This window comes from Sesamum indicum, linkage group LG3 (assembly GCF_026168435.1).
Source record: "Sesamum indicum cultivar Baizhima isolate 11 linkage group LG3, ASM2616843v1, whole genome shotgun sequence".
In the NCBI taxonomy this organism is placed as follows: Eukaryota; Viridiplantae; Streptophyta; class Magnoliopsida; order Lamiales; family Pedaliaceae; genus Sesamum; species Sesamum indicum.
Window position 1 is genome coordinate 30,307,192 of NC_142659.1, and position 21,821 is coordinate 30,329,012.

The 21,821-nt window shown below is 36.2% G+C and overlaps 3 protein-coding genes across 4 annotated transcripts; 1 reads left to right on the plus strand and 2 right to left on the minus strand.

Moving 5' to 3' along the window:
* Positions 1-50: 50 nt before the first annotated feature.
* Positions 51-3,953, minus strand: LOC105159374 (rop guanine nucleotide exchange factor 1). Its single transcript, XM_011076423.3, has 5 exons — positions 3,404-3,953; positions 2,874-2,990; positions 2,216-2,754; positions 1,416-1,766; positions 51-717 (listed from the first exon to the last, which is right to left on the minus strand). Exons 1-5 carry the CDS (start codon positions 3,708-3,710, stop codon positions 364-366), a joined length of 1,668 nt encoding a protein of 555 aa, XP_011074725.1. The 5' UTR covers positions 3,711-3,953; the 3' UTR covers positions 51-363.
* Positions 3,954-8,096: 4,143 nt separating this feature from the next.
* Positions 8,097-13,527, plus strand: LOC105159375 (uncharacterized). Of its 2 annotated transcripts, XM_011076424.3 has the most exons (12): positions 8,097-8,413; positions 8,664-8,883; positions 8,986-9,186; positions 9,319-9,389; positions 9,690-9,852; positions 9,991-10,584; positions 11,186-11,566; positions 11,659-11,734; positions 11,832-11,895; positions 12,610-12,745; positions 12,947-13,060; positions 13,146-13,527. In XM_011076424.3, the coding sequence occupies exons 1-12, from the start codon at positions 8,304-8,306 to the stop codon at positions 13,209-13,211; spliced, it is 2,196 nt and encodes a 731-aa protein (XP_011074726.1). In that variant the 5' UTR covers positions 8,097-8,303; the 3' UTR covers positions 13,212-13,527. The 2 variants fall into 2 exon arrangements, with proteins under 2 accessions (XP_011074726.1, XP_088735230.1); XM_088879104.1 differs by lacking the exon at positions 8,097-8,413 and having other exon boundaries at positions 8,748-8,883; positions 8,991-9,186.
* A 760-nt stretch (positions 13,528-14,287) lies between these two features.
* On the minus strand, positions 14,288-21,604 carry LOC105159376 (T-complex protein 1 subunit beta). Its single transcript, XM_011076425.3, has 12 exons — positions 21,412-21,604; positions 20,732-20,793; positions 20,581-20,637; positions 20,314-20,379; positions 20,108-20,219; positions 19,574-19,702; positions 18,226-18,297; positions 17,778-17,893; positions 17,334-17,410; positions 16,180-16,665; positions 15,474-15,789; positions 14,288-14,883 (listed from the first exon to the last, which is right to left on the minus strand). The coding sequence occupies exons 2-12, from the start codon at positions 20,735-20,737 to the stop codon at positions 14,737-14,739; spliced, it is 1,584 nt and encodes a 527-aa protein (XP_011074727.2). The 5' UTR covers positions 20,738-20,793; positions 21,412-21,604; the 3' UTR covers positions 14,288-14,736.
* Between the last annotated feature and the right edge of the window lie 217 nt (positions 21,605-21,821).

A 21,821-nucleotide genomic window follows, 5' to 3' on the forward strand; every position in this document is an offset into this window, starting at 1 on the left:
ACATTCAAGTTCAGTTAATAGAAACGAAGGGCGGGAGAGACAACTCAAACTTAAAAGAAATTCCTGATGGAAATAGTTTGTAAACTACATGGTTAACGCAACTGGATTAGTAACATGTATCTTCAACCTTGATTTTTGGTCTCGGAATCCGATATGAACCTACCTAAAGTAAGAGCTATATGGGTGCATGAGAGATTGTGGCATTTACCTCTTTGTAAATCTAGTCAGAAACTTTCAATCACCATCCTGGGGAGGATCCAAGAGTAGATCAACTTTACTCGCCTGTTTCAGATGCAATGTAGAGCTTGTCTCTTCAATTAGACCACCATTGGGAAAAAAAACAAAAGGGTTTTTCCTGAATTATCACAAAGTCAGATTTTCAAATTCTATATCCAGTGGATCCCCATAAGCAGGGTGGCTTGTTGTACGGTATAGTCGCTGGGGACGCTGAGTTACTGGGACTGAGTAACGGAATGGAGATCCCGTCGGTGATGATGAATAAGAGCTTTGGTTAGAGAATGAACTAGGAGAATTTTGGTTATGCAGATCATGAGAACCCATTGATCCCCTGCGGTTGAGTATGGATATTGACTCTGCCATTGCACGTCGTTTGGTGGCATCGTCTACATATAAAAGATCATCAATCCTTGCCATTAAGTTGAAGGCTAAGCTCTCCATCACCCTAGAATAGCTTTCAAGAATTGACTGCCCAACATCCTACATGGAAACACATTGAACTTCTCATCACTCTGGAGCCATCGAATAATCAGGTGCAAAATTAGACAGATACTAAGTGAAAAGTCCAGCCATGAAAAAAATGCAAATGCATGATTTTGAAAAGTAAAAGCCGTAGGTTGAACAGATGTTTGCACTCTATTCTCCGGATTATCTTCAACCCAGCAGAAAAAGGACCATGGGTAGAGTAACAAGGGAAAAGTCCAGGTTATAACGTCGGGGTACTTTGCAATGACAGATTCACAGTCAACTAGGAGAACAAAGATACTAGCAGAAAGGCCATTATCTAATCAACTGCTCAGTCTTCTAGGTTTCGTTACAAGAATTGGGGTATTGCTACTTTCTTTTGTGGGGTGGGGGGGGGGGGGGGGGGACAGAAAAGAAAAGTAACAAAAATGTTGCTACTTGGTTTAATAATGAGAATCAAATTGGAAGGTGAATGAAGTTCATTATGTAAGATACATCATCCATGAGAAGGAAATGAAACGATGATGAAACCCACTATTATAATTTTGGTGTTCTCCTAAATATGGTCCTGCTAAGGATTTTCAATGACACCAATTTTGGCAGAATTTCAGGGACATGCTAAAGATCTCGTATATGTTGATGCATCGAGTAACGGTTGTGAAGTCCTTATAAGTGCAAAATATATTAACAAAGTGAAAGATTACTAATTGTACCTTATTATATTGAATCTTGCTCATGTCAAGAGCAGTTTGTGGGAGGCCAGGAAAGTGCGACTTTAAGTTCTTTAGGAGGGTATCAGCTCGATGTGCAAAGAGTTTACTCTTTTCTACATCACCAGCAAGGCCCTTTACAGTGCTTCCCCAGAAGGAGCCTGTTTTTGCATGATTTAGTTTCTTCTTTTGATATTTCATCCTCCAGAAGTGTATGGCTGTCTCGATCCTATTTGCTATTTCCAAAGTACTATATTCTGATGAAAGGTCCAGGTAATCAAGAAGACAGTCCGGTGAAAACTGATCCGCAGTAATATAACGGTACAAGATGTCGCCTAAACAAGCCTTCTCGCTCTGAAACAAAACAAAACTTCAATACATAAACAAAAGCAATTTAAAGACGGGACTGATGATTCGATGAAGAAATACACAAAAATGAAATGCTGGCATGTGAGGTAATAATTTTGAAAAGAAGGCAGCATGAGTGTTGCGCCATTTCATGAGCCAAACATGAAGAACTAATATAGCTACGTGCTGAGGGACATACAGGATCCCCAGAAAAATCCGATGTATCATGCCACCGCTTATATTCCACAGGTAATTGATAAAGATAATTCATTCTCAATTCATCCATTTCCTCTCCTAAACAGAAACTTGAAACGAATAAGAGCCAGTCTACTGATATTAAATGAGTCCACGAGGATCCAGGTATGAGTTAAGACAGAGGTATAAAAACTCTGGAGGTAGATAAAACATTGATTCATCATAAATGGACATCAAATAGCACAACCGGAAACCCTTACCTTGGGCAGGCTCTCCAAGTAAACTTGCGGTACTTCCATCTCTGAAAGCACACTGCTGTTTATGGCCACCGCAGCTTTGAAAATTTGATGAGTGCACTCCTTGCACTGTTGCAATCTCTTTCTGGTCTCCTCAGACAAACCATTTGCCGGAACCTTTGGGAATGGCAACCACCATTTTTCTTCAAGTGTTATGGAAGGCCTCCTTGAAGATGGTGAACGTGGATATGCTTCGATGTGTTCCCCATTGGCAACAACTATCCCACGGTCCACATAATAAAATTCAGTGTCACGAAACCCATCTAAGATGCTAATTAACATTCCATCTAGTTTCTTAAGCGCTGGAAGATTGACATATAAGTCGGATCTTTGTTGAGTCACCATAATCTCAAAGCTGCCACCACCTGGAAATTCTTGAACTGATGGAACGAGCTCGACTATGGAATCACTGACACACAAAAGCCACTCCATCTCTCGCTGCCACATTGACCTTTTCTGTGGCGCCAATGGCTCCAATTTCCATAGCTCTCCAAAAACACTAGCTGTCGATTTATTACGTAGTAGAAATTAACAAGCATATATAATCAAGACAGCAGCATTATTGGCAAACTAAAGTGATGATTTAAAGGAAGATCAAATCAAGCTTGTCAAATATACGAACCAGCAAGATTGGTAATCGCATTGGAGATTGCCAGAGCAGTACTTACTCCCTTTCCTCCACCAGACATATCCTCTCCGAGCAACAACTTTGCAAATCTCTCCTTCATCAACTCAGCCTCTGCACTTACAAAAGCAATATGTCAATCAGAAAGGATAAATCAAACTTAAAACTTGAAAATATAAAGATGTATATAATTATGGCCAGTAACAATGTAATTCACCAAGTCAACAACACATTGATTCTCTACAAAATGTTGCCAGCTCAACTACAACATCTATTTGGCCTACCTCACCATTATCAGGTTGATGTGTATGACATTTATTCTGAGGCCTTTTTCTCCCAAACAAAGAGGATATTTTAGATCCACATAATATTTTTGGCATATATTATGTGAATTACTGTCCATATTCGTTATTCACACTCTGTTTCCTAAGACAATACTGCAGTTTGCTTTGTTGATTCCTCTATCAGGTCACGTAATACAAATTGTAGTGTTGACTAAAGGTGAAAAAGTAAAACCAGAAACTCACCGGTCATTTCAGGCGGCTCGGGTATATCTCTATCCGGCTTCTCCGCCGGAAAGATGACGTGTCTACCTCCTACAACTGGCAACATGATCGGAGGTGGCGGCAGACACTCGGAATTCGACGCCAAATTCGGCGAAAACGACTCCGCGCAAGCCGAAACCAGCCGATGGTCAGAAGAAAAGGTTGCGGCACTGGAAGTCGAACTTTCCGACTCGCTGACGTCGGCGCTCAGGCTGTAACTGTCGTCAAAGCGGCGCGACTCCAAATCTTCAAACTCATCATCCGACTGCAAAATGACGCTATTATCCATCCCTTGATGAATTATAACCACTCCAAGGAACTAATAAAGTGTAAAACTACGCCCAACCCACTGCTTCAACGGCACAAATTCAACGTAAACTGGCTCGCATGATAAACTGAAAAGCGTGTGTGTGGGAACGTAATGATTGAGAGAGAAGAGTAGAAAAAGAAAGAGAGAAAAAAATAAAGCAAAAGTTCAGTACTGTATGATTGTAAAGCTGCAGAGTGCGGAGATTGATTGTTAGTAGATAGTATATTACTGCTCCAATATATATATATATAGTAATTGGTGACTATGTCTGTGCGTGGTTCCTAATAAAAGTGGATAGCGAGCGGCGGCCCCACCGTCACATGGTGGTGGCCGCCATCTGTCCTCCGACGCTCCGACATTTTTTTCGCGACCGCAATTTCTTGGTGATAAATACTCGTCTATATTTGTTTGGTGTGGAAATTTTCTAATTAATTTACTATATTTGTTACATAATTTAATCCAATCTATTTTCATGAGCTCAATTAAATTGTCTGACCTTAATCATTTCGAAAAAAAAAAATTATACATCTATTACTCATACGCGCATATATTAGCAAATTAAAAAATAAAAATAAAAATTGGGGACTTGACCCACTAAATATTTCTTGGACTCGAGACCTAATTTGCCCCCAGAGAAGAGATTCTATGGGTTCAACTTGGTGGACTCGGTAGATTCAATTTAATATTTTAAAATAATATTATTATATTTACACTTTTACGTATTTAATATTTTAAAAATTTTATATTTTATTTACTATATCATATAATCATATTATTTTGTTCAAAAATATTATTTGATTTATTAATAATATCTTTTTTGACAATCATGCAAGTTTAATTATTGTGTATATACCAACAATTATATTAATTAGTGGGAATATAAAATTAAATGAAAAAAATTAATATTTTAAAAAAATAAATATGAAATTTACTAATCGAAATAAATTTATTTATTTTATGAAAAAATAATTATTATTGACAAATAACGACTGAAATAATAAGCAAAAATAATATATTTTTAACTCAGGGGACAAAACAGTTTTTAATCAATTAAGTTTATATTAAGAAGTGATTTTTCTCTAAACACTATCCAATTTAGCTTTTATCTGCTTTTCACTTTTTTTTAACAAACCTTACTCACCTTTGATTCTGTTACAACTTTCAATTTTTTCTACAAAAATCACTTCTTAAAAAAAAAAAAAAATTTGCAACTAATCCCAAAATAATATCATCCAAATGTTTTTTTTCTTTTTCTTTTTTGGTAAATCTATATGTGCGTGTTTTCAGGCTTAATAATACTAAAATGTTTAAAATATGTGTTACTTATATACATTAAATATTTATAAAATATTTATACTGTTATTTTCATTTATAAAAAAATATAAATAAAATTTAAAAAAAAGATTGGAGTTGGGTTTGGTTCGGATCCAAAATAATTAAAGTTATTATGCACAAACACTCCAAAAAATTACTTAATGCAGTATCAGACACGGCAAAATTAATAAAGAAAAAGAAAAGGAAAAAAATAGACACAGAGTCGGACAATGCCAGGCGTGTCCGACATGTTTTGGACACATTTTGATTTTTTTTTATAATTTTAAAATATAAAATGGAACTCCTGATGTATTTACGAAAGTCCATCTATTAGAGTCCATACAATCTACGTACTGACCAGGCAGCCATCGAATGGACTAAAAATCAACGACTAGCAATTCGTGTTACCAAATAGGACGGTCAGGTTCAACCCTAATCTGCTCAAAAATACATGGATCTTTTGTCCTATTTTAAGATTTCCATATTTTGGAGGATAAATTCGTTATTGTGGTGGTTTTTCACTGTTAGACCTTATCAAAACGACATTTAACTACGCCAATAACTTCAATAATAATTACGTTCACAATTAAATTTATTACATTTAGCAATAAATCGTTTCCCATTTTTGTTGACACTATAATTTTTTTTCTGCATTCGATGCTTAACTTTATATAATATAAATTCTACACCCAAAACATGCCAATAATTACCAAAATTATTTTTCAACCATTCAATGCATAAAGGCTGCGACTAGCAACCAAAATTTAATATAGAAGGGAGGAAAAAAGGGCTTTTTCTAATTTTCAATTAACATATGAAAAATTATTGTGTCGCAGAAAAATAAAAAAAGATTATAAATAATAAATGAGGAATGAATTGAGGGATGAGGATCGGTGGTACTTTACCATAAATTTTAGGGATAATTACACTTTTCTCCCATGAGATTTGTTATAATTACACGTAGACTCCTTGGGGTTTGAGAAATTACATCGTTTGCTTCTGTCTAACAAATAAGTCCCTCTATTAGTTAAAATTCGTCGAATTTGTTGATATTAATAAAAAAATAAATAAAAATTGATATTTACTCTTAATTGACTTAAAACTAACTTATTGCAGGTCAAATAATTTTTTTCGAACTAAACTACCATTATAACCGTGAAGATATATCTCCTCACATGCATTAACTCATGAAGATGTATGAGTGTTATCTGGTCATAAAAATATTTATTTAACTTGTTATAAATCAGTAATAAGTCAATTGAGGTGAAATATATATTTTTTTTAATTTTTTATTAAAATCAGCAAATTCGATGAATTTGTTAGACGGAAACAAACTTCAAGAATTTTAAATTACAAAAAATTTACATGTAGTTACATCAAAGCTCAAGGGGAAGGAGTGCAATTAACCCTAAACTTTAACTTCTTTAACTACTCTTCTGAATTAGAATGTTGTGATGGCAGTGGCAGTGGGTTTGGTGCAAAATGTAATTGAGAGCGGTCCATAAAAATGTAAATGCTCTTCAATTTTTCAGCTGTTTGTATTTGATTTCTGTCGCCCACATTAATTTATAAGGGTAAATAGCAACCACTTCTAATGAAGTTGGACATAATTATAACTACTATTTTATTATTTAAAAAATTATAAATATTTTAAGATTTTAATGTACGTTTAACAACGAGTACATTTCATTAGGTTTTCATCTAATTTTTATGGTGAATTGATCAAAATATCATTTTAAATTATAAATTATAATTTTATATGTATTTTATAAATTAATACTCCCTATATATTATTTATTTCACCTGCCCTCAAATTTCTTGAACATTAAATTCTTATGTGAATATAAACATATAATTGGCATTCTTTTGTTAAAGTCATAATTACATAACTATATTAAATTTTTAAATAAATTGAACATTACGCGGATTTCATCAATGTCTTATTATATATAAGAATGATGAAATTAATTATAATAAAAATAAATACTCATATATCGAATGAGAAAAAGTCGGTTCGATCCACCGTGGTCGTGATTGCATTTAAGTAGATGGGGATGGACCTTTGGGTCATGGAAAATACCAAAAGGAAGATTTTGGGCCCAATGAAAAGAATGTGTAGGCCCAAGCATAATGGGGTGTGTAAAAAAATCAAATCCCTGTGTTTTTTCAGTGCAATAGGAGTGGAAGCTTGGGATAATTTAAATTTGAATTTAGAGTTCGTCAAGAAAAAGAGAGTGATGTCAATTCAATCAATTAGTTGATAAAAAATGTGAATCCCTATTGCTAGCTACTAGTTTGGTTAAGTTAATATGTTAGCTTGTTTTTCTGATGTTAAATTCAAGTTGCTTTGTGTATTAAATATATGGAGGATTGTCGTATATTTTTCACCTGTAAAAAGTAATGCGTGTGTGTCAATAGACTTATTACTGGTCAGATGATTTTTTTTTATGATCAAAGTACCATTATACTTCTTCACGTGTGAATAGATGTGAGGAGGTATATTTTCACTATTATAAGGTTAGTTTAATTTGAAAAAAAATGATTTGACTTGCAATGAGTTACTAATAAGTTGATCGAAGTTAAATATCAATTTTTATTCATTTGTTTTGTTAATATAAGCAAGTTCAGTTAATTCTTTTACTAATGAATTGACTTATTTGTTAGACAGAAGCAAACTTTAATAATACTAAATATAATTTTTCAAACCACAAAAGATCTTATAAAATAATAATGCATGTGTTAACCGTTTTAATCTCACCAGTCTTATTACCAAAATCGTAAAATTGTCAGCCAATTTTAGAATTAAAAGCGTCACTTTTAAAAAATTAGAGGATTAAAAATGTTATACATAATTAGATGCAAGTTCACGTTCAATCACCGAAAAAGAAAAAATCAAAAGAAGATTTTGATAACGAGGTTTAGTAATGGAAGATTCCTCTTCCCGAAATCATGGCGACATAATTCGTACAAAATGTCAACACTCCATCAAGAATTCTCGGTCCCCAAAACCAGCCAACTCTTTCCATTTGCTGCTACTCAAATTCCTCATGAAAATGTGCTCATGCCGTCGCCACACGCTCGCCATTCCCTCCTCACTACGCTAGATTCTTTCCCCTCGATGGCCGGGTTATATTTCCCCGCGCCATGGGAACTGTCTGCCATCTTTCTTTTCGGAGGCATCTGCACAAGCACAAGCGACTGTGACGAAGTTTCTCTGGTTCTCGCTTTCTCTCGAGTTCTTTGTCCACATTTCCACCGATGGGTTCGCTATCGGCCTTTGATGAGCGTCTGCAGTATCCCACGCCTCGTCGGGATGAGTCTGTGGTTGATAGTTATCATGGTGTTATGGTCCCGGACCCTTATAGATGGTAATGATTTGGAGTAGTTCAAACCTTATTGTGGATGCAAGTTTGGATTTTTGGGAATAAAGGCTTTGGAATCATGCAATCAAATTGCGATTATTGATTCCGTTTTGTCTTGTTAAAGGCTTAAATCAAAGTGTTATTCTAACCTTTTCAAGACCGGTTGGAGACTCGAATCCTGGAAAATCTGAGTGTGTTTCTCTTTGTTTCTCATTTTTCGGCAATATGTTTAATGAATTCCGAATAATGTGATTAGGCTTGAGGATCCCGATTCCGCGGAGACGAAAGAGTTTGTTGAAAAGCAGATGAAACTGACAGATTCTGTGCTTAAAACCTGTGAAACAAGAGAAAGGCTCCGTGAAAAGCTCACCGAATTGTATGATTTCCCGAAATATAGTGCTCCATCTAGAGCTGGGGGCAAGTACTTTTTCTTCCATAACACGGGTCTACAACCTCAAAGGGTTCTATATGTTCAGGTTCTTCATCAAGATATCAACTTTTCTTGATTTTATTGACCTTCTGAAGTGTTCATTGCATGTCATGCTGAATTTTGAAATAACAATCTTGTTATGGTATAGGATAGCTTGGACGGAAAACCTGAGGTTTTGCTTGATCCAAACACATTAAGTGACGATGGTACTGTGGCGTTGACTGCATATGCAGTTAGCGAGGATGCAAGGTACTTGGCATATGGCATTAGTTCTAGTGGAAGCGATTGGATTACCATTAAAGTTATGCGGATTGAGGACAAGTGCATCGAGCCTGACACCATTTCATGGGTAAAGTTCCTGCAATCTTTTGATTTATGTTATGGATTTCTTCTAAAAGTAAATCTGAGATGGAGCTGATTCATGATATACTAAATTAGATTAGTAAGTTGGGTTCCACAAATGCATATTTGTTTATTACAGGTTAAGTTTTCTACTATTAGTTGGACACATGACAGCAAAGGATTTTTCTACAGCCGTTATCCAGCTCCAGAGTAAGTGAAAATTCATTTTGAAGCGTGTCTTGATCTTCATGGACTCGTTCCACTTGTAGTATTTTATTCTTAGCAGAAAGGTTAATTGGTTACAGTAGAAAATTGACTAATTTCTTTGTTTACATTCTTTCTGCTGCTATGTTGCAAAATTACCTCTCAAGACAAGCTGAAAATTTTGAATTTTCTAAAGCCATTGATTCAAAATCAGTTGCATTGATCATAAAATTTAGATGTTTAATTCGCACTTGTTTTGAACTTCTCGTCAGTTCTGATCTCTGTGTTGCATTATTTATTCCAAAGGAATGGAAAGAAGTTGGATGCTGGCACAGAAACAAATGCCAATCTACACCATGAACTGTATTATCACTTTTTGGGTACTGCTCAGTCTGAAGACATATTATGTTGGAGTGATCCAGACAATCCGAAACATACACGTTCAGCCAAAGTCACTGATGACGGGAAGGTACTGAATTTTGACTACACTAGACATGATTTGGGATTAATGCAACTTGGTTTACTATCACTTATATTTTCACACTGCCATAATATTGATTTACTTTTCAATTAACTAATTTCCCTTTTTCCTCGTTGGAATGTGCAGTATGTTCTTCTGTATACATATGAAAATTGTGATCCTGTCAACAAGATTTATCACTGCGACATATCAGTGCTCCCTAGAGGACTTGAGGGTTACAAAGGCACAAAGGAATTGCTTCCTTTTGTCAAGCTTGTTGACACATTTGATGCTTTATATCAGTATATTGCAAATGATGATGCAATTTTCACATTCCTTACTAATAAGGATGCTCCAAGAAACAAACTAGTCCGAGTTGATCTGAAAGAACCTACTTTTTGGAATGAAGTACTTCGTGAAGATAAAAAGGACGTGCTTGAATCTGCTGTGGCAGCAAATGGAAATCAAATTGTAGTGAATTATTTGAGTGATGTGAAAAATGTTTTGCAGTTAAGGGACTTGGAAACAGGTGCTCTTGTGCACCATTTACCACTTGATATTGGAACAGTAACTGAGATTTCTTCTCGACGCAAAGAGAGCATGATCTTTATTGGATTTACAAGCTTCCTCATCCCTGGCATTATATATAAGTGCAACCTGGAAGCTGAGACCCCAGATATGAGAATATTCCGAGAGATTGATGTCCCTGGCTTTGACCGGACTGAGTTCAATGTCAATCAGGTGAATGCTATGTTTGTTTTACCCTTGCAGTTAACCACATGAGGACATAATTTGGTAACTTAGCTGAAGTGTGTGTTTAATTCTCTTTCCTTAGTCTGGTAGTCTGTGAGCCTTTATATCCTATTTTGAAATATAGATAAATTTTTTAGTGGTGAAAATATGTTACCACTCTTGCTGCCAAACACATAACAGAACTTCAGTTCATCTATCAGATCAGTTCCTTTATTTTGTTGGATCTTAGATCATGCTGATTTTCAAATTCTGCCAGAACCTATTGTCTGGTTCAAACAATATGCTTTCTCTTTTGACTCCACTCAGTGGGGGTGATTTAGGATGAGTTGTGGGCTTTTGACTTTTAAGAGTCCGCAAAGTTCCTAACCATGGGGAACAAAAGTCGAGTTATAATGGTGCGAGTAGATGGACATAGATTCCCCTTTTGCTTCCAAATAACTTGGGGTTTTTCTTTTGTGTATCAACAATGAGGAAACACACTCCTGGTGCAGGTTTTGGGGGGTAGAATGGAAGTAATGGATTGTTGATCTTTTGTCTTTGTGTTCAAGTTTCTTTTATCCTCTCCTTGATTGGGATTCTCATTTTTCAGGCATTTGTGCCCAGTAAAGATGGTACTAAAATTCCAATGTTTATTGTGGCTAGAAAGGGCATTTCTCTGGATGGTTCACACCCCTGTTTACTATATGGATATGGAGGATTTAATGTCAGTATTACTCCATATTTTTCTGTTAGCCGTATTTTGATTGCAAAGCATTTAGATGTCATCTTTTGCATTGCAAACATTCGTGGAGGAGGAGAGTATGGGGAAGAATGGCATAAAGGCGGTGCCCTTTCAAGGAAGCAGAATTGTTTTGACGACTTCATATCAGCTGCAGAGTATCTTGTCTCTGCTGGTTACACGCAAGCAAGGAAGTTATGTATTGAAGGTGGAAGCAATGGAGGGCTTCTCATCGGGGCTTGTATTAATCAGGTATCTCTTCTCATCTTCTTTTCCAGTACTTCTGTCTGACATACTTTTCTTTCCCAACTAAAATAGAAAATTGGGAAATTTTGTGATCACAGAGACCTGATCTTTTTGGCTGCGCTCTTGCTCATGTTGGTGTCATGGACATGCTACGGTTTCACAAGTTCACAATTGGTGAGGGAAAGTCATATTTTCCCCTTCAATGGAGGCTTTTTCTCTATTAAAATTTTGTTTTAACCATATTTTTGGAAATATTCTCCCTCCAAACCAGGGCATGCATGGACATCAGACTTTGGCTGCTCAGATAAGGAGGAACAGTTCCATTGGCTAATCAAGTGAGCTCTTCTACCTTGATCAGAACTACCTCGCCAGGCTTTCTCATTAGATACTTGACGCTGAATTGTCCGTTTAATATCAGTAATGAAGGTTTAGGGGAAAGGATATGACTTTGGATCTTACCTGAAGATTTTCACTTTACACAAAGTCAATGAAGTCTCACCATTAAATTTGCTGAACTCACTATCATTGGAGCATTACTATTTGGACAAAGTTAAAAGTAAAAGTTTCTTTTTTTTCCCCTCCTTTTTCTGGTTATATAAGAGTTCTTTAACTGGGTTAAAGGAGCCAAATACAAAAGATATTTGAAAGATTTACATGTAAGTTATTTGTAATATTACATTTAGATGCACACAACACACATAAACACATACAGTACTGAGACTTTAGAGGCCATGGCCCCTCTGTCCTTTCTGCTTTCAATATCTGTTTGTATGAGTGCTATCTTTGGACAACCTAAAGTTTGTGTTAGTTCAACAGGCTGTTCATCTCAGTTTGTGGTAGTACAAAAAAGTTTGTTTTGCTGGTTGTAAGCCTTTGTTAAGTGTGCGTTATGGATGCAGTATGTTGTTTGTCTTTGTACAATGCCAATCAGAGTGCTTCTTGGAGCATCTTTTTATTGTGTCCTTCCTATTTTTACCAAACTTCACGTCTTGGAGACATCTGACTTTTGCTGTCATTTGACATACGTTTTCCTATTCTCTTCCTGTCAGGTACTCGCCCTTGCATAATGTCAGGAGGCCCTGGGACAAACCTTCTCATATGTTCATTCAGTATCCTTCCACGATGTTATTGACTGCTGACCATGATGACAGGGTTGTGCCACTGCACTCACTGAAGTTATTGGCGGTGGGTCTTTTATCAATTGAATTCTTAATGCTTTATATTCGAAGTTTATGTTGGTTGACACTGTACTGGGCCTGAAGTGTTTAGTATTGTGGTTAAGTAATAGTATGGTTTATCACAAATGCAATTGCTGTTATATCTTAGCTGTCTGGTCTCAGTTGCACCTGTTAGGTACCTTATTGCTTACTTTATTGTTTGCTATAGACCATGCAATATGTTCTGTGCTCAAGCTTGGAGAAAAGTCCTCAAACTAATCCAATTATTGTTCGTATCGAACGTAAGGCAGGACATGGAGCTGGAATGCCAACTCAAAAAATGGTACATACTATAAATTAGATCATATTCACATTCCTCTTTGTAGAGGTTCTATTGACTGAATCAACCTTGAAAACCTGTGCCGCAGATTGATGAAGCTGCAGACAGGTACAGCTTCATGGCAAAGATGCTGGACGCATTCTGGATCGACTAGATGAAGCTGATGTTAATATGGGAAAGAAAAAAAGCCATATCTAAGCTGCAGAATGACACTGCATTGTGGGGATAATCTGCTCGATTATGATCAATATAAGATGCTTCGGCTTTGCCAGGGAAGAAACAGTGCTTGTTACAGATTTCAGTGTGTTTTTCTCTCATGATCATCCTGAGTGTCTTTAATGTAAATTATGTAATCACTAAATTACACTACTATGAACATTTGTCTACCTAAACGCTTATGTATTAGCCAATGGAACATATTTGCATGTAAAATGTTGAATTTTCAAGAAATCTGAGATCTATGTTGATGAGTTTCCTTGTACAGGATTGAGCTCCCTAGAAATACTTGCTCGTAGCTACAGCAAAACATCATAGGTGCCTGTCACTTTTACCAAATTCCACGATTTAAAATAAATGCAAAAACCTGGAGTTGAGATTTGGTTGAAGGAGTGAGCATGAATGAAGGTTTTGGCATGGCAGGTGGAGAAGAGAAATGTGGAGGCGTATGATGAGTTTGGGGGGCTGTAAATGACTTCAGAGATTGATGTTGAATCCTGAGATTTCGAGCATTGGAGAAATTTCTCAGGGGTTTACGCTTTGAACATTCCATGATACTAGAAAAGGAAGAAAGACACTGAATATAATGAGTGCTACATAAGGACTAGTTCTTGGAGTCTTCAATTTCTGTTTTGACTAAGGGTTGATTTGTAAGAACTCTTATGAGTTGCGTTATTGAGATGGTTCCTTATTTGTCACATGATTTTTTAATTGGGTTTCAGTCGTAATTTAATTATAATCTTTTAAATTTTAATCATAAATCAAATTGGGGTTTATAAGTCAATGAAATAATACTCTATACCAAGAAGCTGAGAATCAACCTAGCTACACTATCTAGGGCATCTAAATGAGCGAGCCAACATCACCGTAAGTAGTTGATATCATATTCAAATGGTTCCTCTTTGTCACATGATTTTTTATTCTGATTATCACTTACACTGAGGTTTCATAATCGAGTTATACGACCAAGAAGGTAAAATTCAATCATGCTGCCATATGTAGAGCATCCAAATATGCAAGTCAACAAACCATGTAATAATCATATTAGTTAAAAAACCAAATCGTAACCTTCCAGTCAAATACAAAGACGGCCCAGTTTGATCTAGCAGAACACACGAGTACACTAGTACAAAGAATTTTCGTTCTGAAGAATTACCATAAACTGTTCACTCCTAGAAATTTGCCTCCGAGGAAAATCCACGACTAAGAAAGTCCACATACAGAAAATATTGTTTGAACAGTTATCGGGCCACCAGTTACTACATGATGAAGAATCGTTTTTTCTAAAACAAAATTCAGATGCCAATATGTCATGACATTCTCTCAACTTTGAAATGTATTGATCTCACAACATGTTCACACCCCTGGTCCATAGATAATTCATAATCATACATCCACCTGAATCAGCAATAGATATCACACAAAAACATAGCAAGTCTTCTTCCCTATGATGAGCCATTCCTTCACATTCTGTCTTCTCTCCTACGTGGGGCACAAGTGATAATTTCATCAACCCTTAGAATCATCTCAGCAGCTTCAGTTGCTGATAGCAATACAGCTTGCTTTACTTTGAATGCCTCGGAAATACCTAGTTCTGCCATATCTCCAACCTGCAATGAAATTGGTGATAACCACCAGTTAAACATCATGTAGCATATCTAAGTCCTATTTCTCAGTAAAAATTACAGGAACGGAAGAATTACATAGGTTCAGTAAAAAAGAAGTTTGTCCCATGTATTTTGTCTAAAGAAACACAGTAAAATTCTACAAAAACCAATGAGCAATCTAGTGCTTGCAATTTCTCAGTAATGTTTATTGCAACTTGTCACCCTTGACATTTGAATTTCATTTTGAGATTATAACAGAGTTCACAGAGGTAGTTATGAGGTTAACTGACTAATGATCACTGACGTGTGAGGTTGAGAACCGGGCCCCACATGCCCATCAAAATAAGAGTTGGTAAAGGATTTCTCACAAGTGAAACAGGACTTGTGAAGTTTTGATGCATCATGATAGGAAAAGAGATATCAGGCATGCATCCCACAAGTGAGAATGACCCTTGGACAAAAAACAATGATGTATCATCGTTCAAATGCATGGCTATGTGAATGTCAGCCTGTGTTCTGGGGCATGTGTCATTAATATGAGATAGTCAACAGAGAAGAAGAACACAAGAACAAACTTATATAGAGTTACTCACAGATCCAGAGATAACATCAATCCCTGCATTGCTTCCCTCTTTATGGTGCTCTGCACGAAGTTGAGCGATTAATTCAGCACTATCCAAACCAGCATTATCAGCAATTGTAGTTGGAATGGCCACAAGCGCCCTTGAGAAAGCTTCAATGGCATGAGATCTTTTCCCTGGAGTCTTCCTGGCAAGTTCATCAACTGACTTTGCCATTACCATCTCGGGCCAACCACCTCCAAGCAAAACCCTGCTGTCATTTACCGTCTGTGATAGAACGCACAATGCATCATGCAGAGATCTTTCAGCTTCATCCAACATATGAGGGCTGCCAGTAGACCATATGAATACACAAATATAAGGTGTGGTTAACAGATGTAAATCTAAATTCACTGTTCAAAGTAGATGGGTGTCAACTCAGTGGATAAAGTTATGATGCAGAATCATAATGACAATCAGAGAAAGCATCCTCCAACAGGATTGACACTCATTCACAATAATAGACATAGACATACTCCAAACAGCCAGCTTAATGATTAATTAGCAGATAACCAGCCACTACAGACGACTAAAAAGTTCAGACAGGTTGGATCACCATCAGAAAGATGGTTACAGTTATGACCTTTCCCCCCAAGGTGAACAATTGAAACATAAAGAATATTATCAGAGTAGTTGAAAAGGAAGAATCAGTTACAACAAGAATATTGAAGATAGATACCTTGCACCTCTCAATACAATTGTACATGCCTGGCCCATGTCAACCCCAGAAAAGTGGATCAACTTATCTTCACCAATCATAATTTCTTCAATGAGCTTGCAGTGCCCAAGCTTGACTGACTCTGGATTATCAAAAGTTGATGCTATCTCACCACCAGTAACAAGAGCTAGTCGCTCAATCCCATCAAAATCGGCATGCTCTATTGCAAGTACTCCAGCATCGGCAAATAGTTCCTCTGGGAAATTGTAAATCAACTGTCGGTTAACAAAGCAGTTTATGCCATGATTGATAATCTTTTGGACCTTTTCCCTCATCTTTTCCTTTTCAGCTACTTCAATCTCAGCAACCTTAGCCATTGAATCAACACGAACACGTGCCCCATATATTTTCACTTTATCTGTGTCCATTGCAGTATTTGCCACCAAAATTTTTGCATTCTCAATCCGTTTTGGTTGGCCAACACCAATTTTCTTGTCTAGAATAAATCTGAATGAAGAAGAATGTCAACCAAGAATGGAAAAATTTATATCATATCACCAAGTCCATAATAGATTAGATTGCTACATTATGCTAATTATCAAGAAAATAAACAAATATACAGACTACTGAATGTTTTTTAATATACAGAAACCTTTATGAAGAATTCTAAGAATCTAATTACTAAGCCAACTAACAAACGCAAAGTTGTTATCAGCAGACAATACCCCAGCCTAAACCTTAGGAGTAGTTGTTTGATTAATTTGTAATGAGCATTTCATTCCCACGTAAATCTTCCCATAATAAAACCATGAAATCCTACAATTAAGTATAATTAAGATTACTAACAGAGAGTCTGAAGTTGAACACAGCAGCTAAAGAGTATTTGGTCCATCGCTTACTGATGACAGGTAAATTAGACAATTCCAGGAGAAATAAAATGTTTTAGATTAGGTAATGCTATAAGTAGACATTTTCAAGCAAGCAGCAACTAAGTACATGACAGCTCCACTGAGAATAAACCAAAGGATCCGCAGAAGTAAACAGATTCTTTCTGGTTTTGATTTAAATAGACTTGGACCTTTTAGAAATGCATCATGACAATGAGGGAATATGTTAAAAACAGATGATCATGATAAATAAGACCACTTATGTATAATAAATGTTATCTGGCTCACCCCTCGTCTAGAAATGAATCTTTCAACGATCCTCCAGGCTTCTTTATGATTTGAATGGCTTCCAAATTAGTGCTTCCCTGTCATTTCCAACGTTATTTATTAGATCAAGAAGTTCCCCAAACGAGAATTGACTACAGAGAAAATGGATCTCCACATGCTCAATTTCGTACACAAGATGGTATCAGCCTGACCCAACATAAACACAGACCATTTTCTTAGCAAATACAAAAATAATCCCTGTCAATGCAGACATTTCGGGCACGACGCAAATATGCATACATATAAACCTCGTATGCACAAGCCACGAAGTTCGTATATCTAAAGAGTTATCACTTAAGGATCTAACCAAGATTATGTGGAGGCTGCACTAAATGGAATGCCAAAAGCTCCATTCCAACAACCAAAGTAGTCTCAAGCAAGTTACCAAGTCAAATAGGATCATACCTTTAGCCTCATAACCGCATCAACAGCTAGTTTTGCAAAATGCTCTTTGTCCTGAGATAGAATTTTGGAACTCAAAGTGGTCATTGCAATCTTCATCAAGTCTGCTTTGAATTTCTCTGCAAGCACAAGATCTGATTTAAAACAGAAAACCATGTGGACGAAATGACACAATCTAATAAATTATGGTAGTCAATTCGCCATATGTTTTCTAAAGCTATTTGCTTATAAAACGTGAACCAGCTAAAATTGCAACTGGTAGTATAGTTTTCCAGAAGTGCAAAATTATTTCCTGTTTTCTTTTCGGTTTCCATGGTGCGCGGAGTGCAAACATTATGGGAAAAAAGGGGCTGACAGTAGGGAATGGATGCTGCAGAATAAAACTAGTAAACTTATATAGAAGAGACACTGCACTGCAAACAAAGAGGAGCAAAGGCTAAAGAATGCTCACCTGCATCAAGTTTATTGTCCACAACTTTCTCCAGCAATGCATTTTTAGCACATTCAGCAGCCATACGATACCCTGATCAATTTGCACAAAAAATACCGAATTTTGTGAATAGGAAGCCAAATAGAGGTACCTCCTACCACCAGCTATGAAGGGATTAATCTTAATTGCACGCAGTATTGATATAACAACAGCTAACAAGAACACACATTCTACTTGAACAAAAATTGGTCTCACTAGTGAAACTGATGGATATCACGAGGCCTTGACAGAGCAGTAAGAGAAATCAAAGGAGATGAATAGACAAGCATTCGAAATGGACAACTAATGCAATAACTAGTCGATCCTCCAAGTTAACATAGAGGGTTAAAGGAATTCAAGTTGCATTTTAATAGTTCAGGTGAAGCACATATGATAATATACTGCATAATCAAAAAGGCCAAGGGATATATCCAGGGACCTCCCCTGTGATAATAGAAATGTTCAAAAAACCCTCCATGAAAATTAAATATCAATTACCCCCCGTGATATAATATAAAGTTCAAAAAAACCCCTCTATACAGAAATTGGGCTACATGTGCTTTGATTGCGAATTGGCTACGAAAGTACCTTTTCTTTGACATTTTTGCCCTTCTCTCACATCTAATATATTTATTAATATACTAATAATAAAATATTATTTTATATAATAATTATTTAATTAAAGTATTATACATATTTGTTAATAATAAAATATTATTTTTATTATATTAATTTATAAATTTTTTTAAAAAAAAAAGAAGAAGCAGCGGCGGCGGTTTCAGAGGCTCACTGTCGTCGCCCCAACGCAGTGAGGGTGACCACCTTCGCCCATCAGAGCGAGGGCGACCGTTCGGCCTCCACTTCTAGGCGACGCTGGTCGCCAGGGCATGTAGGGGGTAGGAAGGGGAGGGGGAGGAGGTTGGACGTAAGGGGGTGGCGGGGGTTGGGGAGGGGGTGAAGCAAGGAGCCGGTAGGGGGTGGGTTATGATTATTATTTTGAAATAATATTTTTTTTATAAATTATAATTATATATTATAAGTATATTTTAATAGTTACAAATTATATAGATTATAAATTAAAATAATTATATATTAATATGCCTAGTTTGACCCTTTGACTAGGAGGGGCATTTTAGTCATTGTTTTTTAAAAAAATAGGCTCAAGTTGACCAAGGGCGGTGTGACTATTTATTCATAACATAGGGGTGAGTTTTGATATTAAAATTTTCATAGGGGGATTTTTAATATTTTTACATATCATAGGGGGTCAAAATGAATTTAACCCAAAAAGCCAATACCATATGACTTCATTCATAAATATAAGACAAACCTGAAATAATAGTCATTGGATGAATTTTGGCATTCACTAGCTTCTCTGCCTCCCTCAAAAGCTCCCCAGCTAAAACAACAACTGAAGTCGTACCATCTCCGACTTCATCGTCTTGAACTTTTGAGATATCTGCCAGTGAACTTAAGGTTTGCCAAAGCTTGAAATGAAATGATGCTCTTCTATACTTCTATATACTTTATGAGATATCTTCAGAATTTTATCTTCTGAAAAAAAAATAGTTCTTAAGCCACCTTGTCCTATCCAGCATTAACAGAGAATTGATCATATATTAACAAATTTCATTATAGTATTGGTAAATTATTAGACCTTCCTTAATTGGAGCCTGATTATGGGCTCTAGAAACATTTTGGAACAGAAAGGGCAAGAGAATGTGAATGCCATATGCCAAACTAAAAAGCTCAAGCATCACATTACACCCACAATTACTTCATAGCATCTGGCGCCTAGATAGTACCAAATAAGACGCCAACAGTGATAACACAGTTATAAAGAACAATTTAACATCAAGGATACCAACAAGGACTTTTGCTGCAGGGTTGTCAATATGTAGGGACTTTAGGATTGTTGCCCCATCATTCGTCACTGTAACACTGTGCCCTCTGCCAGTAGATTGCAAAATCTTATCCTGCAAAAGGAAGGTATGCTATGGTTCAGAATTGGAGGCATAAGCATAATTTTCTGGGTCAACTCCACTAAAATATGAAGAATTGGCTCTCTACCATCCCCTTAGGTCCCAAGGTCGTCTTAACCAAGTCAGCAATTGCCATCGCTCCAACGAAGGAGGCCTGATATAGAAAGATAAAAGCTATTCATCAATTGATCAACAGGAAATTACCTCTGAAATCACCCTACTTAGAAAATCTAGTAAATTGAGCACAATACAGTCAAGCTACAGCGATAAATGCATGCCATCTTTGCAGAGTGCAGAAGTGGATTACATATGTTACATACTGACCCAAAATTTTCCTTATAGATATAAGACTCACCATTCTTGCACGCTCACCCTTTTCTTCCGTAGCCTCATCTTTAAGAAGTTTTTCAATCTACATACTCATACCAGATGAACATTTAGAAAATATAGATAAATTAACAAAGACATAAGCTGAATGTTAAAAGTGAAGTAAGCATCCAACATACCGCCATGGCAACAAAAGTTGAGAATGAAGATGGAAAAGCACACCCTCAAAGCAAATGATTCTCTGAGGGAAAAAAAAATTAAAAACACAATTCTCTCATCACAGATCAAGAAAATTGGGAAAAAAAATCAAAGAGAGTAGCAGCTCAGACATTTCAGTCCCTGTCTATACCATTCAATGACATCTTCACTTGCAAATCCAAAATATTAAGCATAGTACTATTCAATGAAATAATGGTCTATAAATCTATTGACGAGCCACAACCTTGTTACCTGTAAATATTACATCAGAGGTTTTCGATTGCAGATGCAAACCAAAGTTTTCTTTTTTTCTCATAAAAAGATTAACCTTATTTCATGTTTAACTAAATACTACTCCATTAAATGCACCCCCCACACTCTTTTCCAATTAAACCTATAGCATCACTTCGGAACAGAATGCAATCTGTAGGCCCGCGCCCACTTAAACCCTAACACCACAAAGCTCTAAACTACAACAGATTTTAAAAAAAAAAAAGAAGTTAGAAGAAACCAACACTAACAAGTGCAGAACCTAAAGACAACTCAAGCAGGCCATTGAAGAGCAATACAAGAACACGATTCCAGCGATAACAATTAAACTATAAAAACTTAAAATGAAGGTGAGAAATCAACGAACAAAAAAGGAGATCGGAATACGAACCTTCTGGTAGTAGCAAATGAGAGCTGAAGAGCGGAGAGTGGAGACTGTGACACCAAAGAGTGTAAAAAGTTAAACCGAGATTGGGGTTTTTGAATTTCTAGAAGTGTTCCTTCAGTCCCGGAGGTTCTCGTTCTTCTTGATCGACGGCTGTATTTAGTTAAAGAGGAAAGTGACGGCTGGATCTCAACACCCGGATGACCTGCTTGCACTTGGGTTCTGGGCGCACATACACCATATATATTAATTAGAAAAAAGAAGTGCGAAAACATAAATTTAAATAGTAATTTGAAATATCTATTCTTATGGATTATTATTTACAAAAGAAAAAACATAATTATTACTATTGTTTTAATATCTTATTTGATCTTAGAGTTAATAAAAGCTGATACAGATATATATCTATCAGTTAC